General features: G+C 50.1%; 1 protein-coding gene across 3 annotated transcripts in view; it reads right to left on the bottom strand.

Moving 5' to 3' along the window:
• Window positions 1-5,673: 5,673 nt before the first annotated feature.
• Window positions 5,674-21,903, bottom strand: part of NSMCE1 (NSE1 homolog, SMC5-SMC6 complex component) — a 33,835-nt gene continuing 17,605 nt past the window's right edge. For 2 of the 3 annotated variants that reach the window (XM_017656604.3, XM_073215379.1), the window contains 6 exons: window positions 14,599-14,720; window positions 13,595-13,672; window positions 12,142-12,288; window positions 7,288-7,404; window positions 6,388-6,508; window positions 5,674-5,886 (listed from right to left, as the gene is read on the bottom strand). In XM_017656604.3, coding sequence (XP_017512093.2) covers window positions 5,807-5,886; window positions 6,388-6,508; window positions 7,288-7,404; window positions 12,142-12,288; window positions 13,595-13,672; window positions 14,599-14,720 — 665 coding nt within the window. In that variant the 3' untranslated portion in view covers window positions 5,674-5,806. The remainder of the gene's footprint in view (window positions 5,887-6,387; window positions 6,509-7,287; window positions 7,405-12,141; window positions 12,289-13,594; window positions 13,673-14,598; window positions 14,721-21,903) is intronic. The other variant, XM_017656606.3, reaches the window with a different exon arrangement.

The raw sequence follows: 21,903 nt of genomic DNA, 5'->3' as shown, positions 1-21,903 counted from the left end.
GCACGAGTTATTTAAAGCCAGGCTGTATTGCAAAAGGTAAATTTCTTCTATCTCAGGGACTCTAGTTTAAAACTTCCCAATTTTCAAAGATAATGATGAACCTAGTAAGTAGAATAGATTTTCACTAAAAGAATTTAGAAAACTAGTTCTGTATTGTAGTAGTTCACAGGACTTTTGACTATTTTTCTTGTGGCAAATATATTTAGTTGCATAACATTGTGTTGCATATCTCTTTCAGGGGCTAAGCCTCTCTAATCAGAGAGTTTGTATTGAGGTTAGCTTTGTGTGCAGAAGACAAGACACTTCTTTTTTAGAGTTTAGGGACTGAATTACTTCCAGTTAGTTTTCCTAGTTTTTTCTGCCTGAACTTTAATCATTTCTTGAGAGGCCCCTGCCTGTCTGTTAAGTGCAGGGACTGTGTGACTTTCCACTGCTAGAGTCTTAATCTGAGTCACAAGCTTGTTTTGCTTTCCTGTGGCTGTAGAAAAGAAAATGCCTAGCTCCAGGACAACTGCCTCTAAGGAAAGGAGTCAATAGAACAGTTATTTACATGTTGGTTTGAGGGTGTAGCTTGATTATTTTGCAGGTTCTATTTACATCGTGTTAGCTACAGGACTATCTCCTAAGCTGCGAAAAACAGCATCTTTTAAATGAGATACCTTCTTCGGGGAACCATGGACATACTTGTTCTATAAATTCTAAAAATTTTGTTAACTGTTGTCCTACCTTTGCGCGCGTTCACAGCATATGCTTAAGTATCTGTACAAATAGGACTCGGCTGTTTCCTGCCCCCAAGATACTCTCAGAGGTTAAATGATTCGCCGCCCCTTACCTGCTTCGTGCGCACTGTTATCTCGCGGCGGCTCTCACGTTCTCCTCCGTACTTCGGGTCCCTGTTCAGGCGCCACTTGGCGGCGCCTGCTGTCGAAGTCGAACAGTTCCGAAGGGGAGGCGTGAAGCTAAATACAACTCACTCTGAGAGGACACCCAGTCAAGCCAGACCATAACATATAGCCTTTATTCTCTTTTTATACACACTCAGGAAGGGCAGGTTAACCAGGGATCAAGAAACATGTGCTTGAGTATTGACATACTTTTTTACAAAACAAGTATACTCTGTCCTCAGGATAGATCCTATCTCAGCACACTCAGACTCAACATCTAGGACTTGTTATTATTCTTAGTGAACTCCCTTATCCCTGCCCGTTCTTTCACCCCAGTCTCTCAGCTGTCCTCTCTCAGTTCCCTTTGGGTTTCAACTGTCTCCAACACCTACAGCTTAACTGCCATGTGATTTGGGGCAAGTTACTTCAGTGTGTGTGTGTGTCCATCTGGAAAACAGGGCAGTGCTAGGCCTCACCATAGAGGGTTCAAGAGGTGGTGTGTGTGGAGCCCCCCTGCTGGTCCATGAACGTTAGCTGTTGTCTCTAATCTTAATAAGTATTATGATTGTCACATGCCTTTTTGTCATGACTGGGTCTGCAGAGTCTGGAGAGAGGTGGCCCTGGACACAAGGAAGGGTCCTCATGAGCTTGTTGAGCTCAGAGCAGGCAATGGGAGGTTGGAGGAGGTTTCTGTTGTTACTGAAATAAACAAGCTTCCTTCAGAGGTGTGAGGGTGTTCTAGATGAATTTCCAACTGGGCACCCTCCCAGTAGCTGGTTCCTGAATCAAGAACCAGCACCAGTGCCCAGAAGACCCCTCCTTCCCCTGCAGCCTCCACCACACAGGGGTCTCTACTGTCTGGGGACTCTGGCCTTTCCCCTTTGCAGATAGCCTTGTTCCCAGGGGAGATGCCCTGGAAGGTCAACTACGTATCCCTCCAGCACCATGACCCATAGACTTAAAAACCCCAGGGAAGATTCTGGCAGCCCTGGCACCTAAGCACAACCAGGGACTATTCTGTAGCCTGGGAATGGCAGCTCTGGTTGACCAGGCGTGGCTCTCCCACACCTCCACCCCCAGTAATGAGGAGAAAGGGGATGTGAAAGCAGTAGTACCAGGCCAAGGAATTTGAAACTTCATCAAGTAGCTCTTTGGGCTTCAGAGTTTTGAGCCAGGAGACCATCAGAGTATGGATCAGTGCAGGCTGACTGTTAGCAGGCAAGAAGACAGCCGACCGTGACACCTGCAGGAAAGTGGTGGAATTGATCCCACGGGTGACCTTGGGTGGGGCAGTGGGCATGGAGAACGGGCAAATATGAGAACTATTTAAGAAAATGGAATCCACGGCTCTGTGAGATTATTTATTCCCCAATCTAACATTATTAATAGTTAATTTACCTAATTTTTCAGATGAAGAAACTACCAAATATCAATGCCACTGAAGGTAGTGAGGCATAAAATAGGAATGCCACTGTGCCTTGCACAGCCGCCATTGATGAGGAATGGCGACTGCCTGGCTGCCAGGAGCCGTAACTCAAGAGGCCTGCCTGCATAACTCACACCCCTTCCCCAGCCCAGGAACGGCTGTGTCACTCCAGCTTCCACCAGCGGCCCAGCCTGTACAATCACATCTGTCCCAGATGTCAGGTCCCACCTTCTGCTGTGAGCTGTGGTTAAAGAGAAGCAATTTATTGTAATGCAGTGATTCTATAGTTAGGGACTAAAGAAAACATTCATTGAAATGTGGTATCAAGGCCTGGCCACCTCAAGTAAACATCCCTTGTCAGACAGGAAGATAGCAAAAGGTGAAATCTCTATATGCCCCTTAAGGCAAGGTGCCAATGTTGCTGGTAATCCTGGCCAGCTAGAGGCTGGCTTTGGCTCTAAGAAATTTGGACTGAATTCAGCTAGAATAAAAGTACCAACCAGCTGTTAAGAGCCAAGGAGAGGTGCAAACACCAGGACCCTGGCCACCCACTGGTCGGGGATGTAGAGCAGCCTGTGCAGTATACAGTGACCTGTGTCAGATAATGACAGCAAGACATCAGGCCGGAGGACTGCCCTCATGAGCAGAGACCAACAATAAAATAAGGTGGTGCAGATAATGGTAAGTGTGAAGGCAACAGAACAAAGTAGTAACAGGTTAGAATACAGCAATGGAATGGGTTGGGGAAGACATGTATTGATATATAGCATTTGAACAAGAAGCCTGAATGGCCAGGAATCCAGCATTGGCCGCAAGCTTCACAAAGTAGCTCCTAGAAGCAGGTGCCACCGCCCTGGGGAAGGAGAGTGTTGGCCTCGGGAGAGAGGAAGGAGCCAGTGTGGCTGGAGTAGAGGGTGCTGGGAGAATGGGGAGGGGCAGGTGGGCTGGGCGGTGGGAGAGACACTCTCTGCTGCTGTGTGACAAGGACCCAGATGGGGGAAGACTGGAAACCAAGGGAGCCAGGAGCATCACTGGCCCTGACTAGTTTCCGGAGTTACTTAAGTGGGAGAGCAGAGCAGTGGGAACTGGTTGGCCTGGGCCAGATCACAAGGACCTGGAGTGCCAGATAGGGTCTTTGGAATTCTGTGTAGGGATTTTGGTTGGGCCATGCCGAAGCATCCTCAGGAAGCTCACATTGCTATCAGTACAGGGAGACTGGCAGCAAGAGGGCTGGTGTCCCCAGGGGCAAGGTGCTCAGTGCTCACTGCATCTCAACTGGGCCTTGCCTGCATGGTATGACCCTGCCTTTCCTTGACCACCAAAACTACTCAGCCAGGCAAGCAGGAAGCCAACTGTCAGGAACTGCCCTGCCCTCCCCATGGCAGTATGTTTGCTTTTAGCCCCTTGGCATCCATGCTCCCTTCTTCCAGAACATCTTGGAGAATGACCTTTCCCCAGGGAATGCAGTCTGGCAGGGCACATAAATCTCGGCCATGCCCTAGAACTGCATCTTGGGCCATTAGGAGGGCGAGTCAAAAGGCTGCAGCTGATGGAGGAGGCAGCAGTGCCTGTGACTGAGCAGTGGGTCTTGACGTCCAGAACCCTGGTCCTCCTCTCTAGACTGGTTCTCTGCCTCCCTGTCATCTCTGCAAGCCTCCTCATGCACTTCCAGGACTCCCTTGTCCGGTTCAGCCAGATGGGGAGGGCTGCTGTTGCCTGCTCTGACGCACTCCTGAACTCCTCAGTTCAGGACACCCACAGGGCTCTATGATTGGGCAGGTACTTGCCTTTGGAGGACTCCAGTTAAAAGCCTCCTCCCTGCCTTCAGGAGACAGAAACTGATGCCAGGAGGGGGAACTTCTCCCCAGCAGTTTGTCATTTGTTCATTTTTGGAGGTGACCTTGGCACAGCATCCCTGCCTGCAACCTGCCCGGGTGGTGCCCACAGCCCACACCACTGCTGCGTGGTAACACTGTCTTCCACTTGCTTAGGAGGAAGCCCCTCCTCACTCAGCCAAGCAGCTTGGGAGGGGCCGACCTGCCCACAGCTCAGAAGTCCTGATTTGCCAATGCCAGCTGGACCTCCTTGAGATCCCCTCCTCATCCCATCTCCACCTCGAGTTTCCAAATTGGAGCTTAAGCTATCAGGACGTTTGCTGGGTTGGCGGAGCCACTAAACAAGGCCTGCCCTCTTCCTCCTGACACAGGGGCATTGGTGTGTGAGGCCTGGAAGCATGGTAGCTGTTTTGCTACCAAAAAAGGTAGCTGGATATTCTGGCAGACCATCTTATAGGCCTTGAGCATGAGGCCAGATCAGTGAAAATAAAGCAAAGACAAATATGGATGCTTGGTGACATCATTTAAACCACCAGGTTAAACCTCTCCCGAATGACCCCTTCTGACCAGGTATTGTTCAAGCTAGCTTAAGTTAGGTTTTCCTCACAACTGAAAGGGTCCTGACATTGGGGTGGCAGGGGGAGAGGCAGACAGTGCCTAACACGGGTCCAAGGGTGGCCAGGTGTTAACGGCAGAGGTAGAGAATGGGAAAGAGTATGTGGGCAGAGGACACAGTGCATGCAGAAGCTCAGGTGAGGAACAGGACATCTTGTTCAGAAACTGTAGGAAATGCTGTGCTGCTAAGAAGTGGGGAAGGGAGAGGTGGTGAGATGAGAAGGGCCTCGGCATCCAGCCTGGTGAGTCTAAACCCAGCACTTGGGTGATGGGAGCTATCAGGAGCTCCAGCAGGGGCGCCCATGCTGACTGGCATTGTGGGAAGATCACTCCAGTGGAAAAAACGAGCACGTAGGCAGTCAGAGCCAGAAGCAGTGGGGAGATGTGGCGGGGGTAGGGGAGTGGAGGGACTTGCCTAGGGCAGCAGCTGAGGAGATGAGGGCCAGCTGGTGGGTGGGCTGGACAGGATTTGGTGACTGGTTTGATGCAGGAGGGCCAGGGAGGAGGAAGTATCTAGGCTGTCTCCTGGGTCCTGGCTGAAGCAGCTGATGGCAGGGCTGCCAGTCACCAAAGGGGTGCAGAAGGGCGCAGTGAGGAAAGCACACTTCCAGCCCAGCCTGCCGGCCTCACGCCCATTCAGGCTAACTGCATCTTAGGCTACAGGAGGGCCCAAACTGAGGCCAAGAACCCACAAGTCCAGGGCAGGCTGGCCAGTGTTGATGGGACAAGTGACTAAAGCTGGGGATTGAAGGCAAAGCTGCCCAGGGCCCATGCTATGGAGAAGGAGGTCCATCAACTTCACCTGCTGGAACTCAAACCAGGGGGTCCCTGGGTGGCAAGCTCGAGGGGAAAAGGAGAGGCCCCAGCAGGAAACCTCCCAAGAAGGGCATACAATGATGCTCTGAGGCTGTAGTGACTCCTTAGTAAGGTTTATTCCAAACATAAAGCATAAAATGGAGAGTCATGTGAAATGCTGGTGTCTCTCTCCAAACAGGGCTGCGTCGCCCGTCCCCCTGGAGGCGGCAAGCCCCGCAGCAGTGCGCCAGCTAGTGCTGCCTGGACCGCGAGGACTTCTTGTTCGCACTGGAGATACCAGGCTCCATCTCCTTCTCAGGGTCGAAGACCTCTGTACACAGAAAAGGTCAGGAAGATACTGTGAATGGCAGGGACTGAGTGCACCCCTACAATAGTTCATGCACAGCTACGTGTCATGTGCCAAGGACTCTGGCCTATGTCAGTAACATCACCATCTTTGTCCCCACCATGCCTGGAAGGTAGAATGAGCCCTTTTACAGACAAAGGAACCTAGGGAGCTGTGGTCACTGCTTTCACTCTCCCCTCCTGAGACAGCTACCAGGGAGAAAGGCGAGACCAGACCCTCACATGCCCTGGAATCTCTAGTGGGTTCCAGGGGGCCATGAGGAAGTACACACAAGCCTGCCTCCACTTACTACAGATGCAACCGGTGCTGCCAGTGTGGACCTGCATGCGTGGAGCCCTCGTCTGAGGCACTTGCCCATCTCCACGTCCCCTCAGGGCCAGCCACCGCTATGTGTGTTCAGTCCTGCCAGCCCAGCTGCTCCCAGAGGCCAGCAGGAAAGCCCTCAAGTGCCTCGGGCCCACAAACCTGGTATCTCATGGGGCCAGTAGTCATTGCAGTGGGGACAGCGTGGCTCCGAATTTGACTGGAAGTACTTGGCTACGCAAGGTAAATGCATCCTGATCCCACAGGTCTCGCAGCTTTGACCCTGAAACAAGAAAGGCGATGGCCCGGGAGTCTTGTATACTTCTGTATTCACAAACCTTCAGGAAACTGAGAAGAAAATGTCCAGCAGGCTCTAATACTTTTGTCTTCTATGTTCCAGATTAGTAACAACAATCCCAAAGTCCTCAGTACAGTGGGTTTTATTAAAGGATTTGACAAATGAATGTAGGTGGAAGAAGCTCCAAACTCTAAAGGCCAGTGTGGTGGCAACAGTCCAGGCCAACCAGAGCAGCCTGAAACTTGGGCACCCAGAACATGTGGGCCCTCAGATCTTGCAGGTAGGCATGTGGATCAAAAGCTTTAAAAAGAAAAAACATACACTCTGTTCCAGACATGTCACTTCCAGGAATTCAACCCAAGGAAACAATTTACCAAGTGATCGAGGATATATCTACAAAGAGGCTCATCAGAGCTTAGCTGACAACTGCCAAAAAAGAAAGGTTAAAAAGAAAACATAAAAGTTTAGCACTGGCCCAACCGCTGTAAAGCCTTGCAAAGTGTGCATGTAAAACATGAGGAACAATGGTCAACACAGGAAGGTTCTCATCAAATAAGTGTCCAGATAATGGGGGCTATACAAGGGCTTCTGAGAACTTCCTGGAGAAAAAGAGCTTTCCTGGACTAAAACAGAGGGACTGGGGAAAAGATAGGTGGGCATTTGTGTGGCCATCCCCAGACACTTCAGAGGAGATGCCCTGTTGTCTGCACACTGGAGGAAGGAGTGGCGGTGCCAGAGGCCCAGGCCCAGCAGGGGAGCAGTACCTGGATTAGGAGGCTGTGGCAGATGTCGCACACCTTCACGGCATCAGGGTACGTCTCCCGGATGTACTGCTCCATCTCCAGGATGGCCCGGCTGTGCAGGGTGAACTCCCCTTCCTTCTGCAGGGACAGAACAGGAGGTGGCCATCTCTCTCTCAAGCTGCTGGCACACCAGATCCTTTCCCGGCTCAGCAAGTGCCCTCTGCAGTCCTGCAGTCCAAGGCCTAGGAAGGCACAAAGGTGGACGCCCCACACACTGCCAGTTTTCACCAACCCAGCCACTGGGCAACCACGCTGGCCCCTTGGCAGAGCCTCAAGCAGGGAAAACTTAGGCAAAGACCTAAAAGGAACTCAAGGCGAGGTCCACCTGCCCCCACATGCCCTTAGCACTTTTCTCATGCCCTCACAAATGTAAATCTGGTATCTGCATGGCAGCGCTCCTACTTGAGGACCCTGAGATGGGGGTGAACTCCAGACAACCCCTACCTTCTCAACCCAAGTACTGCCTCCTTCCACCAGCCCTGCCCCCCGCCCCCAGGAAATCAGCTTATCACATGTCGCCCAGCACTGCCGCCCAGAGCCTCTGTGGGCTCCATCCCAGATCACTCTCAGCCAGGTCACTTCACAGATAAAGCTGGAAATGGTCCAGAGAAGGCAGGGACCATCCCCAGCTCACACCTCAGGTGGTGTGGGTGGGAGGGCCTCCAAGAGAAGCCAGGACTCCTGGTTCCCGCCACCAGTCACAGTCCACATGCCCTTTGACCAGAGAACCACAGCAGAGCCAAGAAGCATGTAAACACTACAAGTAACTGGGCTGCAGCGGCCTACGCTGCGGGCCAGTACAAAGGCAGGCTAAGAGAAACCTGGAGGGAGGTAAATGTTTATTCTCTTTCATCATCAACTCAAGAATTGGGATTGACCCTGTGAACCATCTTTGTTCCGTCTGATCTTCTCCCATTGTGGGGAGGGGGAGGTGGCAGTGGGGGTCCTCAGCAGGGCAGCACCAAGATCCTGGAGGCCTCACAGATTGAGCCTGCTGAGTGACCTCCAAGGCCTCTTCATTTCTCTGCAATCTCCTAGTTTTTACAACAAGCAAGAGCTGTTTGTTGCTTTCTGACAGGCACATCCCGCATCTCCCCATGTTCCTGCCTCTATCACCATGGGGAGTGTTGAGGCAGTTTGTGTGCTTGTGTAACCAAGGCAAGGAAATGTGTTCACTCTGGGCCACCAATGGTTGGGACAGAGGACCAGCGGAGGGACAGATGGGGCCATTGGGTGCAGAGAGGCCTGGAGAGCTGACTGCAGGGAGCAGAGGGCAGGTGGAAGGCAGCTGAGGAATCTCAGAAGCATAGGGAAGCTGGTGAATGAGACACTAGTGTCCTGCACCAGGGCTGTTGTGCCACCAGGAAAGGGACGGGCTTGGCGCCCCTCAGATGCTGTAGGCAGAGCCCTCGGTCCGTGGCTGTTACCTTCTCAGTAGCCCCCAAATCCATGATGGCGCTCCATCTCCATGGCAGCCACCCTAATCCACCTTCACCTCATACCAGTACTCTGAGCCCTCTTTCCCCTCTGTAACCCTCTCCAAGCAACCTGATCTTTCCAAGGCAAGCCAGCCTGGTCCTCTGCCTAAACCCATCAGGGCTTCCCACCATTTTGGGGCAGAGGAACCACACTGAAGTGCCATCTCCCAGCTCACCCTGTCCCACTCTCCCCACAAGTCCTATGCTCAGAAGGCCCTGGCCTCAGCTCCTTGAGCACACCATGCCCCCTCTGGGCACAAGCCCTTTGCACAGGCTGCTGCTCCTGTCTTGAATAATCTTCCTCATCCACAACTCCATTGTCTCCACAGCCTTCAGTTCAAGTGTCACTTCCTCAGTAGAGGTCAGGTTCCTTTGCTAAAGCTGTCATAAAATCATGTTTCCCTTTCTATCCTTTACTTCAGTAAAGGATACTGACTTGACTCTGGTTTGCTCATTCTTATGTCTGCAGCACCTGTGGGGCCCAGCACCTGGCAGTCCCACGACAAACATCTGAGGGAAGATTCAGTAGACCCTGCAATGATCCCATGGAGGAATGCCTAAGCCCCAGTGAATAAATTCAAATTCACAGTCAGGCTTGAGCTGCATTTATTAAACATCTACAGACCTGACACTGTGCCCGATGCTTACTGTTTATGATTCTACTACTCAGTCCTCTGAGGGCCGTGTCCCAGGAAGGGGTGTGTAGAGTGCCCTGGCCTTCCAAGGAAGACCAAGACTCAAGTGACCTCCCAGGCCTTGCAACAATACTTTGAGCTCAACCTGGCATCAGGGTGTGTGGTGTGCAGACATGGCAGTCAACAAACACCCAAGCCCTGAGGACCTCTGCTTTCTCTGAGGCCTTCTTGGGGCTCCCCCACGGACCCTGACTTCCCACCTCTCCAAGGCCTTCTGTGGGACCACGCAGCTACCCCAGCACCTCCATGCCAGGATGGCTCTGCACAGGAGCAGGGCTCCCCAGGCACTGGAGAGTCTCCCTTCATAATGAAAGAAGTACCGCTGGGGCAGAGCACCTACACAGTACGACTTCTGAGGAAAGTCCCATTTCTAGGGGCCGAGGATCAGGTAAGATCCCCTCCACCAAGGTGCTGCTCTCAGGAAGACAGGTCGGAGGACCAGCCACCACCCACCCCACAGTCTCTCAGCTGTTCCTCCAAAGTGCCACAGAACTCACAGCAGCCCTCACCACACTGGGCGGCTCAGAAAGCATTCAGCCCTCATGAAACAGTCCCTTAGAGCAATCAGTATTCTCATTCCCCAGGTGGGAAACAGACCCCGAGACCAGAAGCTACTTGCCAGAGGTGGAGGCACGCAGTAAGGCCAGAGGAGGCCTCTGTAGGTGTCTCACTGCCATGCCGTGCCCCGCCGCACCCCAGGTTTGTTCTTTGGTCCCTGAGAGGCTGGAGAGGATCGGTCCACAAGAGGACTCCCACAAGGGCTCCGAGGCCACAGAAGGCAGCCCGCTCCTTCCTGAAGCACGCATGCCCTTGACAGCTCACAGAATCTCCGATCTGCCCTCTCACTGGAGCTCAGAGCCCACCCCTGAAGAAAGTGTCACTAGCATCTCCATTTTAGTGAGGAAGAAGCAGAGGACAGAAGCCTGGACCAAGTACTACAGACTCCAGAGGCGTGTCCCTTCCCCTCTATCGCCCCCACCCTTCAGGGCAGCAAAAGGCTGGGGCAAAGGGATGATAAAGGCAGATACACATCCCTGCAGCCCCACAGCCTGAACACATTATAGCAGCACATACCAGGCATGTTTAAACCGTGGGCAGAGAGGAGGTGCACAGGGGATACGGCAATGGCAGAGTAGCTGGCTCTGTGGGTAGAGTAACAGCTGACCTCAGTGTGTTTATGAAGACTGACATTTTCTAATCTTCTTATGAGGAACAAGTATTTCTTACATCATTTTTCATACATTTTAAATAAATTCTGTTAGCCTGCTTGGTCATCACCTCACCTTCCCTGTCATCCACGCAGCAAGCCCAAGCCCTTACTGAGTGCTGAGGTACAACAATGAAGACTTTGTAGCCCCTGCCCTTAAAAAGCCTTGGCCTGAGGAGAGAGTGCAGCGGTTCAAGAACCAAACCGCCCAAGAATGTTCCCGATTGCCCAATCCACCCCAGAGAGGAAGAAACACTGCAACACAGCAACTGACAGGGTGCTGCGGTCACCCAAACCGGGCTGAACACGACTTGGCCACTTGCTGGGCGTGGGCACCACCCAGGCGGTGGAGCTGCAGTTTGTTCAGCTGAGACCAGAGCTAAGGGGCTCCCTGTCGAGGGGTGGATGGGAAGACCCAAGGACACAATGTGCACAGAAGTGCCCAGAGATCCTGGCACTCCCTAGGTGCTCCCCACCACCCCTGCCCTCCCCCTGTGACCTCTCCAGCTCCTTTCCTCCTGGCCAGGAAGTACACCAGAACTAAACAGTTTTGGTCAGGTTGCCAGGGATGGCCCATCTCCTTAGATTTCGCTAACTCAAACACTGTAACTCTGACCACCAGACGGAAGCTCTCTCTGAAGAGCAAGTGAAGAGTCAAGTCATGTCAGCCACCAGGCCTGGAAGGCTGACCACCAAGTGCAGAAGTTAAGGGTCAATTTGATCACATCCTGCACAGATACAGGCACTTGGAGGGGAGAGGGTGGTAAATTGGGCAAGAGCTGAGTCTGCTGCCTTGGGTTTCTTGGAAACAGTGGTGCCCTTTTGTGGAAAATGAACCGAAACATCTGTCCTGCCCCAGTCAGCAGAACTAGACACAGGATGTCTAGAAACATGAACCTGAAGTCTGGTCCTTTCACAGATTTCCACAGCTCCTCTCCAAGTGTGTTCACATGTCCTCCTTAAGAGCGACCATCAAGTGAAAGAAGCCAAAGGCACTGGCCTTGAATAACATAATGTTGAAAATAATAACCACAATAATAACAGCAATTCCTCTGGGAGCCAGCCCCAGGCCCCTGGCATACACCACCTCATTTCCACTCCGCCTACCCCCTAGGTACTCCCCTTTTACAGACAAGGAACTCAAGGCCAGTGGGACCAGGATTCAGGTCAGGTGCTAGAACCACACCGTGAACCACTGTACTACACCGCCTCCCAGTCCAGGGACCAGTGGCTGGAATCCCTGGCTCTGCCACCTCCTGCTGTGGCCCCCTGGACCATTCATGAGAGTGAACTGGAGGTTCCAAATCCTCCTCAAAGGATCACTGTGGACATTAAAAAGCAGATAAGGAACCTGACAGGGCCTGGTTCAAAGGACAATTGGATACAATATGGTTTTGGAGGGAAAAAAACCCTTTGTAACCTCATCCCAAAGTACCTCAATCAGCCATTTGTTTTGTACAAACTTCTGCAGCACTTGCTCAGCTTCTTTCTTCCTCATCTTCTTGCCTTTAAGTTGATCAACCAGGTTCAAAATATTTGTGGAAGATGCAAAGCCACTTTCTGAGTCAATAATCAGTTCCAACTAGAAGAAATAGAAGGTTTCAATTCATTTATTAAATCAGCAAAAACTTTTAAGCAATAATATCAGTCCTGGCAGGGGTACAGTAAAACTACTCATATCACAGGCAGCACTGAACCCTGGTTCCATCTCCCAGGAAACAATATAATAATAAGCATCAAAAGACAGAAACATGTTCAGTCCTTTTGACTCAGGGTCACTTCCGTAGTATCCCCAATGAATGATTTAATGCCCTAAAAGCAAGAATCCTCTCTCGTCACTGCCTCCTTGAAGGCAGAACACCTGAGAAATGTATAAATGCATAAATGAGGAAGCACCCTCCTACTCAAAGGTGGGCAGGACATCACGGGTGGCCTAAGTGGCAAACTGGAGCCAGAAAGGGCAAGAGAGCAAAGCTGGGTTGGGCCACATGGGGCCTCCTAGTACCCCCTGAGCCACAGGCCTTTTGGAGAAGCCCTATTACTTGGTGTAGATGTCTCCCATGCAAAAAACAAAGTAAGTAAGCTTGGAAGCCACAGAAGCATTGGGCACCCAGGGACAGGAGAGGCTGAAAGGCAAACTCCCCTAAAACTTCCTCCCACAGAAGTTCTTCCACGGGGAAGACAGGCTTCCTACGCACACAGGTGTGTCCGGCATCTTAAAGCCTGGTTCTCAACCTTGGCTGCTAATGGTCTCCAGAGGAGGCTTAGAAAGGAATGATTTCTAGAACTTCATCAGAGGCTTGGATTTGACAGACCTGGAGTGAGGCTGAACTATCTGAATTATTTTTCCTTCCACATTTATTGTAACGGAGATCCAAGTTTGAGAACCTCTGTCGTAGGCAGGTGCTCATCCAGGTGAGTGACAAGAGAGATAAGTGAATAGCTCAAGCCGGGTAGGCAGCAAAATGCCTCTCAAATGTGAACGTGAACAGTTCTGAGACACCCTGTTAGGATACAGAATCAGACCCACATTTAATAGCTGGGAGGGGCCTGGCATTTGGCCTTTCTAGCAAGCGTGCAGGCAGTGCTGTTGCCGGTCCAGACTGCACTGTGAGCACCACGCAGTAACACTTCCTCACCCACACTGTACGCCTATGAGGCCCACTGATTAACCATTTGGGCTTCAACCAGGACAGGCCCTTCTTTCATAGGTAGCCGTGGCAACCTCCCCAGCAATCACCTGGCAGCTGTGAATTCCAGGGAAGGCTCTCAGTGACATCCCCTGCAAAGGGCTTTCTCAGGCAGCAATGGTGACCCTGTAAGACTGCAGTTCCCATTGTGTCCTATAAGAAGCCGAGACAATGTGTGATGGGAGTTACTATACTTACAGCCTTTCTAAACAGATCCAGTTCATTCTCTGCAAAATCTGAGGCCATTTTGGAAATGGAAGTTGTTGCAAGATTCACCTAAAAATTAAGTCAATATGATGGTCAGGCCGTGCCCTCCACTAGTCAGTCAGTTCACTTGTTGACTCTCCCTCCCACCGCCCACCAGTCAGGGAGCACCTGGCCACAGGCATGATTTTGTAACCTGTCATATACTACAGTCTGAAACCTTAGCTTGGTCAACATGTCTGATTCTCAGAGGTTTTAGAACTCCAAAAGCTGTGCAGTATTCTCCAAACTCAGATAAATTTGGGAAATGTGAGTGTATGCTAATAGAGCTTCAGATGCAGCAGGACTGAGCAGTCTGGCAGAAGGAATCTGAATTTCCAGTTATTTGACTCTACAACTCTTTTCTCCCTGGAACACAGTTTGGGAAACCTTGGGCTAAAGCCCCTCTCTGTGTAAGCCTAGTTGGTAGGAGCTTGATCTCCTTAGATCTGCCTAAGATGGTTTCCGAGTCAAGGACTGAGAGCCTGTCAGCTTCTCCTCACATGTCACCTCATTTCCTAGTGAGGAGGGGAAATCTGGAAATAACAGGAGGCTCCAAATAGGGCTCAATCCTTAGCGGCCTCACAGTTTTTCTTTTCACAGTTTCTGTGTTCCAAATGAAGGACCATTTTCTCCCTTGAATCCTAAGAGTTCACACATTTGGGGTAACTTCTTGCAGAGAACAGTCAACAAACAAAATAAGCCAAGTGCATGCTGCCATGCCTTGGGCAGGGCTCAGTGTGGGGCAGTGAGGCCAGCACCAAGGTGAGAGCCCCTGGCCCTGGCAAAGTTACAGACCATGTGGCTGGATTGGGGAGGCAGGGCCAAGCTGTGTGTCTTCCACCTCAGAGCCAGTAGAGGCAGGATGCACCTTCACTCTTTACAAACAGGGTCCTAGGCAAATGCTCTCTGTCCCAGCTCCTCACAAACACCATGAGAGGGCTCTGTTGTGCACGTACCAGCGCATAAATGGGCCTCCCATCATCCTCTGTGACTCCTTTCTTTATCTCAATATACAAGGACTCTAAGACACTGTTTATGTTGTTGATGAAGTCCTCCAACTTTTCTACAGTAGCATTGCCTGGAAATAGGCAAAAACAGAGAGATGGGGCTTCAGCAAAAAAGCATAGCTGTTACAATCATTCCATTGACCTGAATGTGGGGCACCAAAGCCAGAAATGGGCAATGGCCCTCTTAGGTAGATGCCAATACTGTGTAACTTCTTTCCTCCTGGAGAATTCAAAGAGACAGAGGGTGCTGTGAGGGAGAAAGTCGTAGAAAATGGTATCTGAACCTGCTGTGGCCTTCCTGTCCTTGCTGGCAGCCCCCAGCCTGGGCTTCTCCCTTCACAGCTCCCTGCCACCAATTACCATCCCCTGTGCCCAACTCCGCACCTTGCGTGCACTGCATGTGCTCAGAACCTGCCACGAACTTTCTCAGCCCAACTCCTCACCCTTCCCCATGGGAGCCTCTGTCCCTGCACATCCTCACACATCTATCAGGTCTGTCTTTATTCCCTCCTTCCTTTATTAGACATCCTGAATACTCACATGCCAGGCCCTGTGTGCTGGGCTTAGGGCTGTAACAGTGCATATAACAACCACCAGGGTAAGCAGAGCAGCTCACACTGAGCACTCACCATGGGAAGTCCTGTCCTGAACCCTTCTCATGCAGGAATTGATCAGTCATGCCAACGACCCTCCAAGGCAGGCAACTAGCATCCTCCTCCTAGCTCAGTAAGTAGGCTGAAGTGCAGAGACCAGGTCTGACTGGCCCAGCATTACACCATGAGGCACAGTGAGCCCTGACAGCAGGGCGGGAGCACCTGCACTCTCACTTGTACCCTACCCACCTTCAGCTGCCCTATGACAGGAGGCACGCTGCCCAGAGAAGCACAAGGAGGCCAGCTGCCACCAATCCATCAGAGGCTAGGTGTGTACAGAACCCAAGGTGGGGCCACACAACCCACACTGCACAACCCATGCACGGCACACTCGGCAAGGAGGCAAGCAGGGCCGGGAGGACCAATGAAGCTGCAGCAGGAAGCAGGAGCCAGAACACACAGGGTCCTGCAGGCCTTTCTCCTGTGAGCAATGGGGAGCCTTTCAGAGTTGCAAACAGAGGAGGGACATGGTCAACTTTGTGTCTTGGGATTGCCCTTTTGTACACCGATACTTTTTTAAAATAGGAGTATGTATTACTGTTTTCACTTACTAAAATAATTTCAAAATAACTTCATTTGTTAAAATAATTTTTATTTTTATTTATCGCATGATCTATACCTTAGAAAATCACTCTGAAAAAAAAAAGACGGCAGGAAAACAGATAATATGGTACCATTTATGTTAAAAACAATAATAAAACCAATGAAACAACACTACAGGAAAAACCCACCAAGCTGATGACCAAGGCCACAGCTGGGCAGGGGACTGACAAGAGGGCGCCATCCCAGGACACATGAGCCTTATCTGTGTTTGTCTTCTTACCGAGAAGGGTATTCCTCAAGCTCCTTGTATACTTCAAGATTATTAAAGTTAAAAAAACATGGTGGCAGTGGAAGTCCCGGCCATGTAGGCCTTGTGAAGAGTTACAGGCATGGGGCCCAGAAAAGTTAATGACAAAGACCAGGACAGTAATACTAACATGTGAATCACACAGGGATCTAAGCTTCCTTTTTAAGCAAGGTCGTTTAAGTTAAAAAAAAAAAATCCATTTAAAAAAAAATAATAACGGATATGTCAAAACCTGTGACGTTAGCATGACAATGGCTACAGCTGCTGAAAATCTGAGGGGAGTGAGAGGCATTTCCTGCCTCCAGGCCTCTGCTCACCCACCCTTCCTTTCTGAAATGCCTTTCCTCCTCACTTCCACTTCTGAAAATTAAAATGGCACTTTTTTCCATGAAATGTTCTCTGCTGCCCCCATATAAAGTGATTTTGCGTTTTCTTCCTCCTCCACACCATGCAAAATGTCTCTTTCCAGTCACTGGCTCTTCTGTACAAGTGTATGCCCTCAGCTTACCAGAATCCCTTCTCTACCTGCAAAGCGACCAGCCTGGGAAACCTGGCCACCTGGTAATCAGGCACTCAAGAACCATCTCTGAGTGAGTGAGTGACAGGATTCTTTGTAGGCAGGAACTACCCCTATCCACACAGTATGACACAGGGGCAAGTCCCACCTCTCTGAAAGTGGTAATTCACATTTTCCACTGAAAAGGCCTCTCCTGAGTGCCATTCAGAAAACTCTGTAGGCAGATCAAAAGCAGTCTAAGACACTGGACTTTCCACTTCCCTCATCTGCATGGAGATGAGCTAAGAGCTGCTCTGTGCTGTCCCCTCTCCCACCACCTCTGGGTTGTTGTCCAGCCTCATTTTTCAGAAACATAAATGTCTTCACTGCATTATCGCTTAAGGAAAAAAAAAAACCACTTCCGCTGTCCTTGCTGCAGACACCAGCCATCTGCTCAGCTCTCTCAGTCTCTGTTTTTACCCTCCCCTGTACCAGCTTCCAAGGTCAGGCACACGCATGCCCTCTCCGATGCTGATACTGTACATGCTTCCTACAGACACCCTCTGCTATATTATCTCTTTCTTAATCGTTACCTGAGAATAAACTTCTCATGTTCAGTAACACCCCCCACTTGACTTCTTTGGGGGCAACTGAGGCAGCATAGTGCCAGGAGGCCAGCCTGCTCCTGCCCCCCTCTCGGTAGGACCCCATCTCATCTTGGAAGGCCACCCAGTGCCTCACCCCCAACCTCACAGGTGTCTAGAACACTCCGCTATGAGCTTCCCTCTACCAACACCCTCGCTCCAACTACCAGCCACTGAGCCTCTGGCATCCTGGACATGACCCCCTCCCATACAGGCCTTCCCTGACCAGCCTAGACAAAGTTTCCAAGCTCTGTCGTCCCACGGTTCTCAAGCATTGCCTTCCCCACCACATTTCATTCCAGTTACCAACTCTGGCCACCCCACTACTGGAGTTATCTGGGAAATGTCTGGCTGCCTAGCAGCCATTTCTAGCCCTAACCAGACACTAGCTTTTTTGTTGGTCTTTCTTCTATATGTGTGACTTTAGTAGGAGAATAATTATATGTACCCACATCCAGAGAACCAGAGGGCAGGACGCTGAGGGGGCCAGACCTTAGGTCACGAAGAGTGGGCCCAGAACCCTGTGCTCAGCCTCATGCTCTCTCTCAATCCGAGGAAGGGATGGGATGGCTGGATGTGGTTCTAGCCCAGCTGCTACCGAGGGATGGTGGCTTTGGCCAGGAGGTGCTGTTATGCCTCCTTCATCCTCGTGCCCCCTGGTTCTGGCCTCTACTTATCAATCAGTCCTGTGTGTCCCTTTCCCAAGAGACTCTCGTCATGTTCCTTTTTAAGTTGGCCAGAACTGGGATATTTTGCTTGCTACCATGATCCTTGGCATGCCCATAAAGTGTCAAGGTTACATTAGATTGGTGCTACCCAATCTCAAGTCTTGAGATCACTGCTTCGCCCCTACTTCCTCCCGTTTCTGAAGTCCATGGTAAAGAAGCTACAGTTTGCAAACATGTGGGAACACACTGGGCCAAAGGAGTGACTGAGGATCTTTCTGGCCCTAATAGCCTCAGTCCATGGTCATGATAAGGTGCATGACATAAAAGACTGTAATAGGATTCTGAGGCAACTGTTTCCAGTCTTGATTCCACCACTTTGAGGGGCTTGAGAGAACTCTTAACATCATTCCTCCTAAACCAACTGAGAAAAAAAAAAAACAAGACTTCAGGTAAGTGTCAAAATATTGGTGTTTTTGCGAACAAAGCTGGATCAGAGGCTAGGCCCTCACACCACTGACCTGCAGTCAACACCATGGGATGACCGGCTGCAAGAAGTGAGGAACAAGGCTCGGGACATCCCACAGCTGCCTCTTCTCAGAGAGCAAGAAGATACCCTGACCAGAATACTTGGCACCAAGTCTGAACCAAACAAGCGTCCCCAGATCATAGGTGACACCTGTGTTCTCCCTACTTGTAAGTAGGGTGTACCTGTGCATTTCATGTGAGCTGTGGTAAAGCTGCTATTGTTAGGCTTCAAACAATGGGCCTGTAGATACGTGGCTGTAATTTACCTTTGTATGTGCCAATTCACCATTCATTAGCTTGGTTCACTTTATGACTGCAAGAACAACTCCCTAAGGTGAGTAATTAATATCACCTTTATATAACAAGTGGACTGGAGCAGTAATAACTTGCCCAGGATTCCCACAGCCTGGATATGGAGGCCAGGCCTGCCTGACTCCAGATCCCGAGCTCCCAGGCACCAAGCTACATAGCTTCTGTAGACTGGAGTGCATATTCTCTGAGAAAATTCCCCTATACTAGATGCCACCAAAGTCACATCTACATCCCTCCTGAACCTGGCACTGTGACTTCAAGGTCACAAAGAGGGACTCAGCCAATCCGGGAAGCTGAGAACTGTCTGGGTAGTGCCCAGTAAAGATGCCAGTGTGTGCTGAAGATAGAGCTGTGCTCAGAGGACACATCTGGGTAGCTGGGCCCAGCCAGTACCCACCAGCCCTTGGCGAAGGATGTCCAGCCCTGATCAGTTGGCCAAGTCACAGAGGTCAGCACACACTGCTGCAGGAGAAGCTGAACTACAAGCCAAAGACCCAGGAGAAGACAGGACAGCTCTTTCTTTAGTGGGAAATGCCTTTCCATTGGGGCAATTAAAAACTGAGATTTAGGGAAGTCAGCAGGCTGGGCCAGCACTGAACAGAATGGGATACTTTCTAAGTACAGTGGTTGGTTCAATTCATTCTGAGAGATGATTTTTTCTGGCCACCTAGGTACATGTTTAAAATGTGAAATCAAACTTAAAGGTAAATTCTTTAAAATTAAAGTTTAACCAACAAACCTCTTCTTGCTAATCAGGGTTCCTGCTTCCCAGCAGGCTACTAGAACCTACAGCTCACTGCACACTTGGGCAACAGGCAGTCAGGAAGTCTGCAGCCCTAACTTCTGAATAACAAATAGTTTTGTTCCAAACTAGGAACTACAGAGAGAAAGTGCTATTTTTAGGCAGAGGAAATAACAGCAAAAAATAAGAGCCCAGGGGACCAAACCACTTGTGAGCTAACTTGCCCTGTGACAGTCCTGTCAACTAACAGGGCTGGCTGGTCCTCCTGAATGCCGTGCTGGGGATGGGAAGCCCAGGTCCTGGATCCAAGCAGGCAGTTGGGCACATTGGCCGAGGGAGCAGGCCTCTGGCCCAGGAAAGGCTGCCAGGCAGGAGCACTGGACCAGAGGCAAGGGGCTGGGGGGAATCACATCTCAGCCTTCAGTCTGCACACCAATTGCCTGGGGAAAATAAATTCTCTCAACACTCAGCTATTTGAGTGAAGATGGCAACAGACAATGGCACATCCAAACCATGCTAGTGAGCAGTGTTGGGAAGAGCAGGGACAGAAAGAGTTGTCTTTTATTCAGCAAATATATTAGACAAATAATTCTCTACATCTGCATGTCAATATACTATAGTTTTGCTCCCTCAGGATCCCATCAGAGCCTTGTGAACCACCACTGAGGTGAGTGAGCCAGGATGCAGTTCAGTCTGTTTTTCTAAAAAAGGACACCAGGGATCACAGAGCCTAAGAACTTTCCCAAGATCACAGAGCCAGTAAGTGACAAAATGCAGACCAGAAATCAGACATTTGGCCTTTAGTTTGGTGTGGTGACAGAAGGGCTTGAGCAGCCATTGAAAGAAAAAAAATTCTTACTTAGATGAGAATTACTTCAAAATAATACAGGGGTAAGGAGGTAAGAGTATAGACAAAACAAGATAATACTAAATGAGTTGCCATTTTAACTGGGCAAATAGGTACATGAGGTTTCACTGTATTATTCTACTTTTCTGACATTTTTTCCATAATACAAGGTTAAAAAAATATTCTATGCTAAAATACAATATAACTTGACACCTTAACTCTGAGGAGTTTGAATCAAAAAAGACAAAAATGACAAACTCCTGTGACATGGCAGATTAGCTCAGGCCTCTGATGCTACAGGGGGAATAGGCTTTTAATAGTAGACTGTTTTTAAATCTATTATTTAGAAAGAGATCTAAGTATCCAGAGATTTTTTATTTTTTAATCAAGAGTTTATTTCAGTTAGAAAGTCTACTCTTTGGCCTTACTTCAAATGAGAGTGCATAAACTTATGTTACAGAACTTGGCACAGTTCCCGCCTCTTGGCCATGTGCATTAATTCACTGAAACCCATGACATCACTGCTGGAGTGGTGACAGAAACATAGGCCTACTGTCCCTATATGTGTGATAAGCCCACCTATCGGCCGTTCCCCTCACAAGAGGTCTATTGATCAGTAATTCCAATAAGCCTCAGAGCAGCGCACACTCTTCATCCTGATGGTACTGAGGGAGGGCAAAGTCCTGAATCACAGTGTGAGTCATCACAGAAAACTAAACCACTTTCAGCAGAACTCTACTGTTGATACTATTAATGTGCATTTCATTCTCCTCTCACCCCTTGAAAACAGGTGGTCCATCTATGGCTGAGATAAGTGGTAGCCCCCACTCCCACTGACCCCAGGGAACCTCAGGGAGGTATGAAGGAGCTCTGCAGGGAATGGCCACCCGGCCTGCTGACACCAGAGCAGCTCTGCTTTGTCTGTGCATGTAAACTCCTCCTCCTCAGATTTCAGGCAAAGCTCACTGCCCCTGACAAGACAGAGACCACAGAGGCCAGGCAGAAGCACAGACACAGACAAGAGTGGGCACAGTAATTCTAGTGGAGAGCACATGTCCCATCAAAAGAACTATGGCTTTTCTGCTCCAGCCATGTGCTCAATCTTCAGGTTTTTATGAGAAATCTCCTAACTGGTCTTTTTTAACATGGCAATTCATTTTAAAAAGTTAGAAAAGAGTGCAGAGCACACTGTGCCAGTAAGCCAGATACCACTGACATTCTACCAGTTTCAAGTTCTGATGTGGGCTGGAACCCACACAGTGACTAATTAGGTCACTCTTCCCTGACCTGCCAGATAAGAAGTTGTGGTTTCCCACACAGGCTGGAATGTGAACAACTCGGAAGAACAGACTGACACACTCTTCTTCTGAGAGACGAATATGCAAACAGACAATGGGTACCTCACACAGCTGATAATCTGCAGCAATGAGCACAGGGAAGCACCCCATTATCCACAGTAAGCAGCTTGGGGAGCCAGCCTGCTACCTGTAAGTCAGCCTTGTAGGAAGTCAGCCTCT

The sequence above is a fragment of the Manis javanica genome, chromosome 10 (genome assembly GCF_040802235.1).
Source record: "Manis javanica isolate MJ-LG chromosome 10, MJ_LKY, whole genome shotgun sequence".
NCBI classification, from domain to species: Eukaryota; Metazoa; Chordata; class Mammalia; order Pholidota; family Manidae; genus Manis; species Manis javanica.
The sequence above is the reverse complement of the archived record's forward strand: the minus strand, read 5'-3'. Positions and strand labels throughout refer to the sequence as shown.